General features: G+C 41.1%; 1 protein-coding gene across 5 annotated transcripts in view; it reads right to left on the reverse strand.

Annotated features, from left to right (window-relative positions):
- STK32C (serine/threonine kinase 32C) overlaps positions 1-13,230 on the reverse strand; it is a 428,186-nt gene that overhangs the window by 231,904 nt on the left and 183,052 nt on the right. For 3 of the 5 annotated variants that reach the window (XM_073685111.1, XM_073685112.1, XM_073685115.1), the window contains one exon: positions 594-649. In XM_073685111.1, coding sequence (XP_073541212.1) covers positions 594-649 — 56 coding nt within the window. Of the gene's footprint in view, positions 1-593; positions 651-13,230 lie in introns of those variants that run through there. The other 2 variants (XM_073685114.1, XM_073685116.1) reach the window with 2 other exon arrangements.

Genomic DNA, 13,230 nt, shown 5'->3' on the forward strand with positions numbered 1-13,230 from the left:
CTTTCTATTCTAAATTGTCGGGTACCGCTGCTGAATTGCCGGCCGGCTTTTTTAAAGAGACGGTGCACGAAAACACTATTATTTTTTTTGATAAATCCTTTACGCTAAATGACAAGTACAGTAAGCAGCACTTTCACTGTACTTCGTATATATGTGGCTGACATGTTTATATCTATCTAATCTATGTGTGAAGCTCTATTCTTTTGGTTCTAAATTGTCGGGTACAGGTGTATGCCGCTGCTGAATTGCCGGCTTTTCATGTTTCACTGTTGGCACTGTTCCCATCGATTTGGGCAATCTCTGTAATGCCACAACCACCATGGCTGTGGCATTACAGTGAGTGACAGACAATCCCTGCATGATTGGTGCTCTAAATAGCACCAGACATGCAGGACACGCTTTTGGTGCACGAACAGTTATCGAACATAACCTCGAACAGCCGAATTTTTTGCAAATCGTTCGGGTTCGTCGAACAACTCGAACACCGCCCAAAACAGCTCGAATTTGAGATTGGCGAACAGTTCTAGTCGAACACCGCTCATCTCTAGACATAACTTATGTGTTCACACTTTCAAGAAAAAAAATGCCCTTACCTTGCCAAAGCTTCCTTTCCCAATTGCCCGGAGAATCTGAAAATGATCCAAGTTCACTACAAGGAGAATGAAATCAGAATTAATAGACTGTAAACATTATGTACAATAGTTTTCATGCCACAGCCCTGAATTACAAGAGTATTATATTGTGTGCTTCTGTGTTCTCTAAGAAAGTAAATGTAACATCAACTGATGTTCACTGTACTACTGAAGGAATAAAAGAATCCACACTATCTATAAACAGAGAGATAGTGAGGTAAGACTTAGCTAACATAAATTAATTCAAGTCTCCAGGTCCAGATGAATTACATCCTAGGGTACTGAAGAAGATGGCAAAGGAAATTATTGTACCACTCTCCATAATCTTTGAAAATTCTTGGAGAACAGGAAAAGTCCCAGAAGACTGGAGAAGAGTGAATGTTGTCGCTATCTTCAAAAAGGGTAAGAAGGTGGACCCAGGGAACTATAGGCCCGTGAGCCTTACTTTTATACCTGGAAAGATCTTTGAACAAATTATTAAACAGCATGTATGTAAGTACCTGGATAAGAATGAAGTGATTAACCAGAGTCAGCATGGGTTTGTAACTAATGTCATGTCAGACTAACTTAATTTCCTTCTATCACAGAATCACTGACTGGGTGGCTCAGGGAAACGCAGTAGATATAGTATATCTTGACTTCAGTAGTATCTCATACTATCCTTATAGAAAAAATGACCAACTATGGAATGGACAAGGCAACTATTAGGTGAATTCATAACTGGCTTAGTGATCAGACCCAAAGAGTGGTCGTAAATGGCTTCACATCCAGTTGGAAGAATGTCTCAAGTGAGGAACCACAAGGCTCTGTCCTGGACCCTGTGTTGTTCAACATCTTTATCAGTGATTTACATGAAGGAATTGAGGGTAACTGATTAAATTTACTGATGACACAAAGCTATGAAGGATAGCTAATACTAGAGAAGAGAGAGAGGATTATTATTATTATTTATTATTATAGCGCTATTTATTACATGGCGCTTTACATGTGAAAAAGGGGTATACATAGCAAAAACACTTACAATAATCTTGAACAAAACGAGTCAGCAACTGGTACAGGAGGAGCGAGGACCCTGCCCTTGAGGACTCACAATCTACAAGGGATGGGTGAGGATACAGTAGGTGAGGGTAGAGCTGGTTGTGCAGCGGTATGGTGGAGCGAGGGTTACTGCAGGTTGTAGGCTTGTCGGAAGAGGTGGGTCTTCAGGTTCCTTTTGAATGTTTCCACTGTAGGCGAGAGTCTGATATATTAGGGTAGAGTGTTCCAGAGTAGGGGGGACGCACGGGTTTGTATGAGCACAGTGCCGCAGTGCTCTATTGCACAGGTGCCGGGGAGTCACTGTGACTTCTACTCCAGTGACTCCCGGAGCATAGCAAGAAGGTTTTCTGTGGCACTGTGCTCATACAAACCCGGCCGGGAGCAAACAAAGCGCGGTCAATAAGAGCTTTGGGAGGTGAGGAAGGAAAGTGCACGTCACAGCGCCCTGTGACGTGCGGGGGAGGGAAAATGGTAACTAGGCTGATAGGTGGCGATTTAGGGAAATAATCAGATAGACGGGCATTCCTTGGCGTCCCCCGGACGCCAAACATGTTGAAAACCAAAAAGGTAAAACTACTTTTCTCAGCAATCAGACCTCTACCATGGGCCATACAGGTATGTATAGATTTACTTTTCTATAACCTGTATGCCCATAGTAGAGATCTGATATCTCCCAGGGGGTGACAGATTCCCTTTAAGGACTCACTCTCCAAGCTCAGTTTATTTGTTTATTTAAATGTCAATTTACTATGGCATGCATCTGCTTTTCCTTTTCTTTTTCTTCCCCCTTTTTTTTCTTTTTTTCTTTCTTTGTGTGCATATATTTGTGTTTTTTTTTATATTCCTTGCCACATCATGCCTGAGGAAGGGACCTAAGTTGTCCCGAAAGCTTGCCTTGTAGCATCGTGTATTTTATTTTTGTTAGCCATTAAAAGGTATCATAACTACAAGATTATCTTGTTTTTCCCACTGAGAACAATCCTTGTGGAGAGTGACATAACAGTGTAAGGAGGCTTATATGCCATGCAATGCTACTTCTTGGGAATAGTATGATATTTTACATAGCCTGCATGTATTGAAATAGATAGGAAAAATAGATAGATATTAGTGATGAGCGAGTATGTTCTGTTAAAGATGCTGTTTGACAGCTTTAATACATGGCATTCCTCACATGTATTAAAGCTGTCAAACAGTTGCAAATCATGCACACAGCGCGACTAAAACATAACACCTGAGTACACTGAAGATACTCGGGAAACACCCGAGCATGCTTGTTAATTTCGAGTAACGAGCATGCTCGCTCATCACTAATAGATATACAGTGGTGGCCAAAAGTATTGGCACCCCTGTAATTCTGTAAGATAATACTCAGCTTCTTCCTGAAAATGATTGCAATCACAAATTCTTTGGTATTATTATCTTCATTTAATTTGTCTTCAATGCAAAAACACAAAAAGAATTGTCCTAAAGCCAAATTGGATATAATTCCACACCAAACCTAAAAAAGGGGGTGGACAAAAGTATTGGCACTGTTTGAAAAATCATGTGATGCTTCTCTAATTCGTGTAATTAACAGCACCTGTAACTTACCTGTGGCACCTAACAGGTGTTGGCAATAACTAAATCACACTTGCAGCCAGTTAACATGGATTAAAGTTGACTCAACCTCTGTCCTGTGTCCTTGTGTGTACCACATTGAGCATGGAGAAAAGAAAGAAGACCAAAGAACTGTCTGAGGACTTGAGAAACCAAATTGTGAGGAAGCATGAGCAATCTCAAGGCTACAAGTCCATCTCCAAAGACCTGAATGTTCCTGTGTCTTCCGTGCGCAGTGTCATCAAGAAGTTTAAAGCCCATGGCACTGTGGCTAACCTCTCTAGATGTGGATGGAAAAGAAAAATTGACGAGAGATTTCAACGCAAGATTGTGCGGATGGTGGATAAAGAACCTCGACTAACATCCAAACAAGTTCAAGCTCCCCTGCAGTCCAAGGGTACAACAGTGTCAACCCGTACTATCCGTCGGCGTCTGAATGAAAAGTGACTGTATGGTAGGATACCCAGGAAGACCCCACTTCTTACCCTGAGACATAAAAAAGCCAGGCTGGAGTTTGCCAAAACTTACCTGAGAAAGCCTAAAACGTTTCGGAAGAATGTTCTCTGGTCAGATGAGACAAAAGTAGAGCTTTTTGGGAAAAAGCATCAACATAGAGTGTACAGGAAAAAAAAAGAGGCATTCAAAGAAAAGAACACGGTCCCTACAGTCAAACATGGCGGAGGTTCCCTGATGTTTTGGGGTTGCTTTGCTGCCTCTGGCACTGGACTGCTTGACCGTGTGCATGGCATTATGAAGTCTGAAGACTACCAACAAATTTTGCAGCATAATGTAGGGCCCAGTGTGAGAAAGCTGGGTCTCCCTCAGAGGTCATGGGTCTTCCAGCAGGACAATGACCCAAAACACACTTCCAAAAGCACTATAAAATGGTTTGAGAGAAAGCACTGGAGACTTCTAAGGTGGCCAGCAATGAGTCCAGACCTGAATCCCATAGAACACCTGTGGAGAGATCTCAAAATGGCAGTTTGGAGAAGGCACCCTTCAAATATCAGGGACCTGGAGCAGTTTGCCAAAGAAGAATGGTCTACAATTCCAGCAGAGCATTGTAAGAAACTCATTGATGGTTACCGGAAGCAGTTGTTCGCAGTTATTTTGGCTAAAGGTTGTGCAACCAAGTATTAGGCTAAGGGTGCCAATACTTTTGTCTGGCCCATTTTTGGAGTTTTGTGTGAAATGACCAATGATTTGATTTTTGCTTCATTCTCTTTTGTGTTTTTTCCTTGCAAGCAAATTAAATGAAGATAATACCAAAGAATTTATGATTGCAATCATTTTCAGGAAGAAACTGAGTATTATCTGACAGAATTGCAGGGGTGCCAATACTTTTGGCCACCACTGTAGATAGATAGATATTAGATACATATTAGATCGATAGATATAGATAGATATTAGATATTAGATATATAGATATGGATAGATAGATATTAGATAGATAAATGGATAATATAGATAGATGGATAGATAGATAGATAGATAGATAGATAGATAGATAGATAGATAGATAGATAGGATAGAAAGGGCACACAGGAAGTATTGTTTCCATATCTCAGTAGACACAGACATGCTCCATTTTTCTGCAATGATGAATTCTATGAATTCTCTTATTTTATTCTGGAATGACCAGAAAGGAAAGCGACTGAACATTATTGAATCATTCTTCAGCAGGTGTGGTGTATTGTCAGCCATTATCCGGCCTCTTCTAACAATATCCACAGAAGAAGCCTTTGCTCAGAATTCAGAGACCCAAGGATCACAGATTTCAGCTCTCCCTCCGGGGATCCCTTTACCAGCTCCATTCCTCTACATGTGCAGAATTTCCGCCAAGTTCAGACAATAGGAGAAAAATAGAACAGTTAGTGAAACCATTAACCCTTATTGGCGTATTAACAAAAATCCTATATGTAAAGTAATAATGATCATATCTAGCGCTTTGCTTTATACAGTATGGTCATTTTGTGTATTAGGTCTCATACATACAATAGAGGCAGTACAGAGGCACACAGAGCTTAATTTGACTCTTATTTGGGGAGAATTATTCCGTAATGTGGCATCTGATACAGGATGCAAAACTAGACTGTGTATGAAAGTAAAAGCATGCATACAACAGGGCGCTAATTTTGCTGAGTAGAACTGGAAGATTGTATGGGACAATAATACGGCCATGTGCATGAGCCCTAAGGGAAAAAAAATCCCCATGGCCATCAGCTGTACAGACCAAGAGTCACTCACTAGTCCTGGCTTCCAGGCTCAGCATCCTCCTCTCCTGATGTCCAGCATCCCCTGCTGCAGAACGTGTCAGCTTACCATGGTGGCATGGCATGTACCTCTGATGCTTACGGCCTTATAGGCCAGCTCAGGCGGAGATTCTCCACCTGAGTATTTAGGTAGTTGACGTCTTGTTCACTACCACATAACTGGACACTACTACTTTAGTTTTAGTATATGTAACATGACAAACCCAGCTCTTCTTTACCACTGGGCTCTGCTGCATGTACGCCAAAGTGAGTTTCTTGGCAAACTCAACTCTGCTGTTCTCCTGGGCTCTGCTTTGTCCGTTCCAATGTGCATGTTTACATATTTGGCTCTGCTGTTCCAATGGTGCCTGTTTGCATACTATGCTCTGCTGTTCCAAGGTGCCGGTCTGCATACTCAGCTCATTTTTTGCAAGAAGTCAGTCTGCATACTCAGCTCAGTTGTTACAAGGTGCCTGCCTGCATACTCTACTCAGTTGTTGCAAGAAGTCTGTCTGCATACTCGGTTCAGTTGTTACAAGGAGCCTGTCTGTATATTGGGCTTTGCTGTTCCAAGGTATCTGCCTGCATACTCGGCTCAGTTGTTACAAGGAGCCTGTCTGCAAACTCCGCTTTGCTGTTGCAAGGTGCCTTCCTGCATACTCTGTTCAGTTGTTACAAGGAGCCTGTCTGCATACTCAGCTCAATTGTTCCAAGGAACCAGTCTGCGTACTCAGCTCAGTTGTTACAAGGAACCTGTCTGCATACTCAGCTCAGTTGTTACAAGGAGCCTGTCTGCATATCCGACTTTACTCTTTCAAGATGCCGGTCTGCATACTCGGCTCTGCTATTCCAAAGTGCCTGTCTGCATACTCGGCTCTGCTGTTCTTCACTCCAAGGTGCCATCCAGCTAATCTAGTTCTCTTATTCCATGTTACTCCATCTGCCGTACAGCATATTCAGTTTGTTTTTTCTACGCTGTATCAACACTTCCAGTCCATGCTGCTCATCCAGACCTTTGGCTTAGCGTTTCGACCTCAACAGGTGAAGCATAACACAAAGGAGTCTCAAAAAGCCATTTATTTCCCAGACCCCTTTATGTGACTTATAAGTAGTCATAGTTGAAGTTTCATAGAAGGGTCTATCTCTCATAAGGTAAATGAGTGAGTCCAAGGTTAAACATGAGAGCACTAATTAACAAAATAGCCATTAATTGATTACATATTAAATCTGGATCTGAATTAATCAAGCTGACTAAAATGTAATAAAATGTCTTGGAAACATTGGCCTAAAGCCAAAGGTGGTTCTCACTCATATATTTATTGTACTTCACAAATTTGTATCCAGTCTGCAAATTTCCTGACAACTTTGCTTATTTCAAAACCCTAAATAACTTCTAATCAGTGTCCCCTTTATTCTCCGTACTGTTGGGGGTCCTGATAGTGAGAGCGTCAGTGTTTAAGTCCAGTGGAATTGGAATATCAATGGGCTCTGATTAGATGAATGGGCCATAACAGTGTGATTTCTGGGGGGGTCTGACTTCTAGCACCCCACCCATGCAGTCCTGACGGCTGTGCCTCATATTGTAGCTCAATCCCACATGAATGGGAATGAGCTCCTCTTAGCTGCAGGACCAAGTACAGCCATAACTATATGTATGGCACATGCCTGGGCAAGCAGTAAAGAGAAACCTCATTTAGCTGATCCGCGTGGGTGTCCAGAGTTGGACCGCCACTGATTGGTCAGATATTTATGGCTTATTCTAAGGATAAAAAATTAATATAACAGTTCTGGAAAACTGCATTTTGGCTTGGGATTGTAAGCCATTCTGACAATTATCAGTTCCATGTTATGTGACTTCTGTAAGGCACTGCAAGGTATTTTTATTGCACCCATTATGATGTCATCACATATGACATCATTTTATATTCGATAACTAATGTCCTAGTGCAAGGAGCTGTCCCAAATTTCCAACATCAGCTATCATTAAGCAGTCATCTCTCATGAAGTCATCATCACACGTTCTACAACCTTTAGGGGTCTGCTTATATATCACCATGATAGCAAGAACACAAAGGACGTAATACTACATACGCTGTATCCAAGTCATGCTAGGTCAGCGCTGGCAGCACAAAAAAATCAATTGGCACTCACTGTAATAAAGAGAATAAGAGGATAGAATTTGAAGAAATGTTTGCAACAAATCAGCCATGTGTGAATATATCCATATATCCAACACACTCACCCGCTAAAATCCCTATTCTTTATAAACCAATCTGCTTTAAAAACAATAATACATTGAGCAGATCCATCACTGTTATCCTTTTTAAGGTTGCATTCACACGGTGCTTTTTTTTTTTTTACACGATCGCAACATTTTTGCTGCAACTTTTTAAAGTGTGCTGCAAAAAAACACAACAAAGCCGCAACGGTGAATGCAGCCTAAAGCCAATGATTAATAAAAAAGAAGGATTTTAGTGGTAAGTGGCGGTGAGCGCCGCGCTGTCTTTTCTGTGTTGGATTTACATGGCCTTTTATCAGCTGAGCACTACGCACGTCTTAAAATAGTAAGCTCCAATTTGATTCCAGCTCCTATACTCCATGCACTCAAATATCATGGTCCATGCAACCAAGTATCATATTTAACATAAAGTTATGGGTTCATCTTTGATTTGAGAGATGCATAAACAGCAGTTCCTTTGAAATTTTAGTCTGTAACCATGGAGGCACGTAGATTCGCATAAGAGCTGGAAACGTAAAACGGGAGAGGAGTTTTAATTGGTTCTAAATGCTGGGTTGCTTCATTTACTAGTTTAAATGCAATAAAAGTCAATAGCCGTAATGCATGAAAGATAGGGCTCTACAGTGCAAGATTCACAAGCAATGATGCACAAGCCGTTTCTTTATAGCACATTTCCATCTAGTGTGCGATACTTGGGTTTTGGTCAATGTTTTAGCTGTCTGATTTTTCACAGAAAACCTTTGTGCCCTATCACTCTGATCCATTGTTGTCACTGCTGTCAGTGCTTTCATTACATTGAAGGATCTTCCCTAAGTCTTTGTTATTTGTACAGCACGAGAGATATATTTCACAGAGGCTCTTATTATTAGGATGTGCAGGATGTGCTAAAATTCTCACTCATGACCATGTTATTAAAGGGAAGCCATCATCAGAAAATGACCTATTGTTTAAATCAAGTTTTTATGTTTTAAATATATATATATATATATATATATATATATATATATACAGTGTTATATATATATAATGGTAAGTATTCAGACCCCTTTAATTTTTTCACTCTTTGTTTCATTGCAGCCGTGTGGTAAATTCTAAAAAGTTCATTTTTTTCTCATTAAAGTACACTCTGCACCCCATCTTGACTGAAAAAAACAGAAATGTAGAAATTTTTGCAAATTTATTAAAAAACAAAAAGTGAAATATCACATGGTCATAAGTATTCAGACCCTTTGCTCAGTATTGAGTAGAAGCCCCCTTTTGAGCTAGTACAGCCATGAGTCTTCTTGGGAATGATGCAACAAGTTTTTCACACCTGGATTTGGGGATCCTCGGCCATTCTTCCTTGCAGATCCTCTCCAGTTTCGTCAGGTTGGATGGTGAACGTTGGTGGACAGCCATTTTCAGGTCTCTCCAGAGATGCTTAATTGGGTTTAGGTCAAGGCTCTGGCTGGGCCAGTCAAGAATGGTCACAGAGTTGTTCTGAAGTCACTCCTTTGTTATTTTAGCTGTGTGCTTAGGGTCATTGTCTTGTTGGAAGGTGAACCTTCAGCCAAGTCTGAGGTCCAGAGCACTCTGGAAGAGGTTTTCATCCAGGATATCTCTGTCTTGGCCGCATTCATGTTTCCTTCAATTGCAACCAGTCATCCTGTATAAAATCACATTTATACAATGTGATTTTCTTGATTTTTTTTTGGATATTCTATCTCTCAATGTTAAATTTAACCTACCCTTAAATTCTAGACTGTTCATGTCTTTGTCAGTGGGCGAACTTACAGAAACAGCAAGGGATCAAATACTTATTTCCCCCACTGTATCTGTATATATATATATATATATATATATATATATATATATATATATATATATAATATATTTTTTTATATTTTTGGAAAATCTTTTTTTTGTTTCAGGAAACAACACATGTACATTAGCCACGATAAACAGGCTGACCCTATCTTTAATATTAAAGCATCTAATTAGCGTGTGCAACTGTCATTGTGAAGAGAAGCAGGAAAGTGAGCTGTGAAATTGCTTATTGTGATTGGTGGATGTTGTGTTATCAGCTGTGCATAGCGGTGCTACCTGTCATAGCAATCCTGTCTCTGATGATAAGGATTTTAACCCCTTAAGCCCCGCGGGTGGTTTGCACGTTAATGACCGGGCCAATTTTTACAATTCTGACCACTGTCACTTTATGAGGTAATTACTCTCGAACGCTTCAACGGATCCCCCTGATTCTGAGATTGTTTTTTCGTGACATATTGTACTTCATGATTGTGGAAAAATTTCTTCGATATCACTTGCGTTTATTTGTGAAAAAAACGGAAATTTGGCGAAAATTTTGAAAATTTTGCAATTTTCAAAATTTGAATTTTTAAGCCCTGAAATCAGAGCGATATGTCACACAAAAGAGTTAATAAATAACATTTCCCACATGTCTACTTTACATCAGCACAATTTTGGAACCAAAATTTTTTTTTGTTAGGGAGCTATAAGGGTTAAAAGTTGACCAGCGATTTCTCATTTTTCCAACAAAATTTACAAAACCATTTTTTTAGGGACCACATCACATTTGAAGTCACTTTGAGAGGTCTTTATGACAGAAAATACCCAAAAGTGACACCATTCTAAAAACTGCACCCCTCAAGGTGCTCAAAACCACATTCAAGAACTTTATTAACCCTTCAGGTGCTTCACAGGAATTTTTTGAATGTGGAAGAAAAAAATGAACATTTAACTTTTTTCACAAAAATGTTAATTTAGACCCAATTTTTTTTATTTTCACAGGGGTAACAAGAAAAAATGGACCCCAAAATTTGTTGTGCAATTTCCCCTGGGCACGCAGATACCCAATATTTGGGGAAAAAATACTGTTTGGGCGCACGGCAGGGCTCGGAAGGGAAGGAGCGCTATTTGACTTTTTGATTGTAAAATTTGCTTGAATAATTAGCGGACGCCATGTTGTGTTTGGAGAGCCCATGTGTGCCCAAACTTTGGAGCTCCCCCACAAGTGACCCCATTTTGGAAACTAGACCCCCCAAGGCACCTTTCTAGATGCATAGTGAGCACTTGGAACCCCCAGGTGCTTCACAAATTGATTCGTAACAATGAAAAAGTGAAAAAAAAAAACACTTTTTCATTTTTATGAATCAATTTGTGAAGCACCTGAGTGTTCCAAGTGCTCACAATGCATCTAGATAGGTGCCTTGGGGGGTCTAGTTTCCAAAATGGGGTCACTTGTGGGGGAGCTCCAATGTTTGGGCACACAGCGGCTCTCCAAACGCAACATGGTGTCGCTAACAATTTGAGCCGATTTTCCGTTAAATTTGTTAGAGGACACCATGTTGCATTTAGAGAGTCCCTGTGTGCCCAAACATTGGAGCTCCCCCACAAGTGACCCCATTTTGGAAACTAGACCCCCCAAGGCACCTATCTAGATGCATAGTGAGCACTTGGAACCCCCAGGTGCTTCACAAATTGATTCGTAATAATGAAAAAGTGAAAAAAAAAACACTTTTTCATTTTTACGAATCAATTTGTGAAGCACCTAGGGGTTCCAAGTGCTCACTATGCATCTAGATAGGTGCCTTGGGGGGTCTAGTTTCCAAAATGGGGTCACTTGTGGGGGAGCTCCAATGTTTGGGCACACAGGGACTCTCTAAATGCAACATGGTATCCGCTAACAAATTGAATGGAAAATCGGCTCAAATTGTTAGCGGACGCCACATTGCGTTTGGAGAGCCCCTCTGTGCCCAAACTTTGGAGCTCCCCCACAAGTGACCCCATTTTGGAAACTAGACCCCCCAAGGCACCTTTCTAGATGCATAGTGAGCACTTGGAACCCCCAGGTGCTTCACAAATTGATTCGTAATAATGAAAAAGTGAAAAAAAAAACACTTTTTCATTTTTACGAATTAATTTGTGAAGCACCTAGGGGTTCCAAGTGCTCACTATGCATCTAGATAGGTGCCTTGGGGGGTCTAGTTTCCAAAATGGGGTCACTTGTGGAGGAGCTCCAATGTTTGGGCACACAGGGACTCTCCAAATGCAACATGATATCCGCTAACAATTTGAGCCGACAATTTGTTAGCGGATATCATGTTGCATTTGGAGAGTCCCTGTGTGCCCAAACATTGGAGCTCCCCCACAAGTGACCCCATTTTGGAAACTAGACCCCCCAAGGCACCTATCTAGATTCATAGTGAGCACTTGGAACCCCAGGTGCTTCACAAATTGATTCATAAAAATGAAAAAGTGTTTTTTTTTTCACTTTTTCATTTTTACGAATCAATTTGTGAAGCACCTGGGGGTTCCAAGTGCTCACTATGCATCTAGAAAGGTGCCTTGGGGGGTCTAGTTTCCAAAATGGGGTCACTTGTGGGGGAGCTCCAAAGTTTGGGCACAGAGGGGCTCTCCAAACGCAATGTGGTGTCCGCTAACAATTTGAGCCGATTTTCCATTTAATTTGTTAGCGGATACCATGTTGCATTTAGAGAGTCCCTGTGTGCCCAAACATTGGAGCTCCCCCACAAGTGACCCCATTTTGGAAACTAGACCCCCCAAGGCACCTATCTAGATTCATAGTGAGCACTTGGAACCCCAGGTGCTTCACAAATTGATTCATAAAAATGAAAAAGTGTTTTTTTTTTCACTTTTTCATTTTTACGAATCAATTTGTGAAGCACCTGGGGGTTCCAAGTGCTCACTATGCATCTAGAAAGGTGCCTTGGGGGGTCTAGTTTCCAAAATGGGGTCACTTGTGGGGGAGCTCCAAAGTTTGGGCACAGAGGGGCTCTCCAAACGCAATGTGGTGTCCGCTAACAATTTGAGCCGATTTTCCATTCAATTTGTTAGCGGATACCATGTTGCATTTAGAGAGTCCCTGTGTGCCCAAACATTGGAGCTCCCCCACAAGTGACCCCATTTTGGAAACTAGACCCCCCAAGGCACCTATCTAGATTCATAGTGAGCACTTGGAACCCCAGGTGCTTCACAAATTGATTCATAAAAATGAAAAAGTGTTTTATTTTCACTTTTTCATTTTTACGAATCAATTTGTGAAGCACCTGGGGGTTCTAAGTGCTCACTATGCATCTAGATAGGTGCCTTGGGGGGTCTAGTTTCCAAAATGGGGTCACTTGTGGGGGAGCTCCAATGTTTGGACACACAGGGGCTCTCCAAACGCAACATGGCGTCCGCTAACAATTTGAGCCGATTTTCCATTCAATTTGTTAGCGGACACCATGTCGCGTTTGGAGAGCCCGTGATGTGCCTAAACAGTGGAGCTCCCCCACAAGTGTCCCCATTTTGGAAACTATACCCCTCAAAGATTTTATTAAGGTGTATAGTGAACATTTTGAACCCAGAGGTACGGCACATTATTTGTTTACATTAGGTCATCATATTGAATAAGTTTTCATTATTCTTGAGCGCAAGTGCTCGCTACTTGAGTTTGCATCGGGTACTCAGGTAT

Source organism: Phyllobates terribilis, unplaced genomic scaffold (assembly GCF_046119375.1).
Source record: "Phyllobates terribilis strain yellow unplaced genomic scaffold, ASM4611937v1 Scaffold_5__5_contigs__length_657084704, whole genome shotgun sequence".
In the NCBI taxonomy this organism is placed as follows: Eukaryota; Metazoa; Chordata; class Amphibia; order Anura; family Dendrobatidae; genus Phyllobates; species Phyllobates terribilis.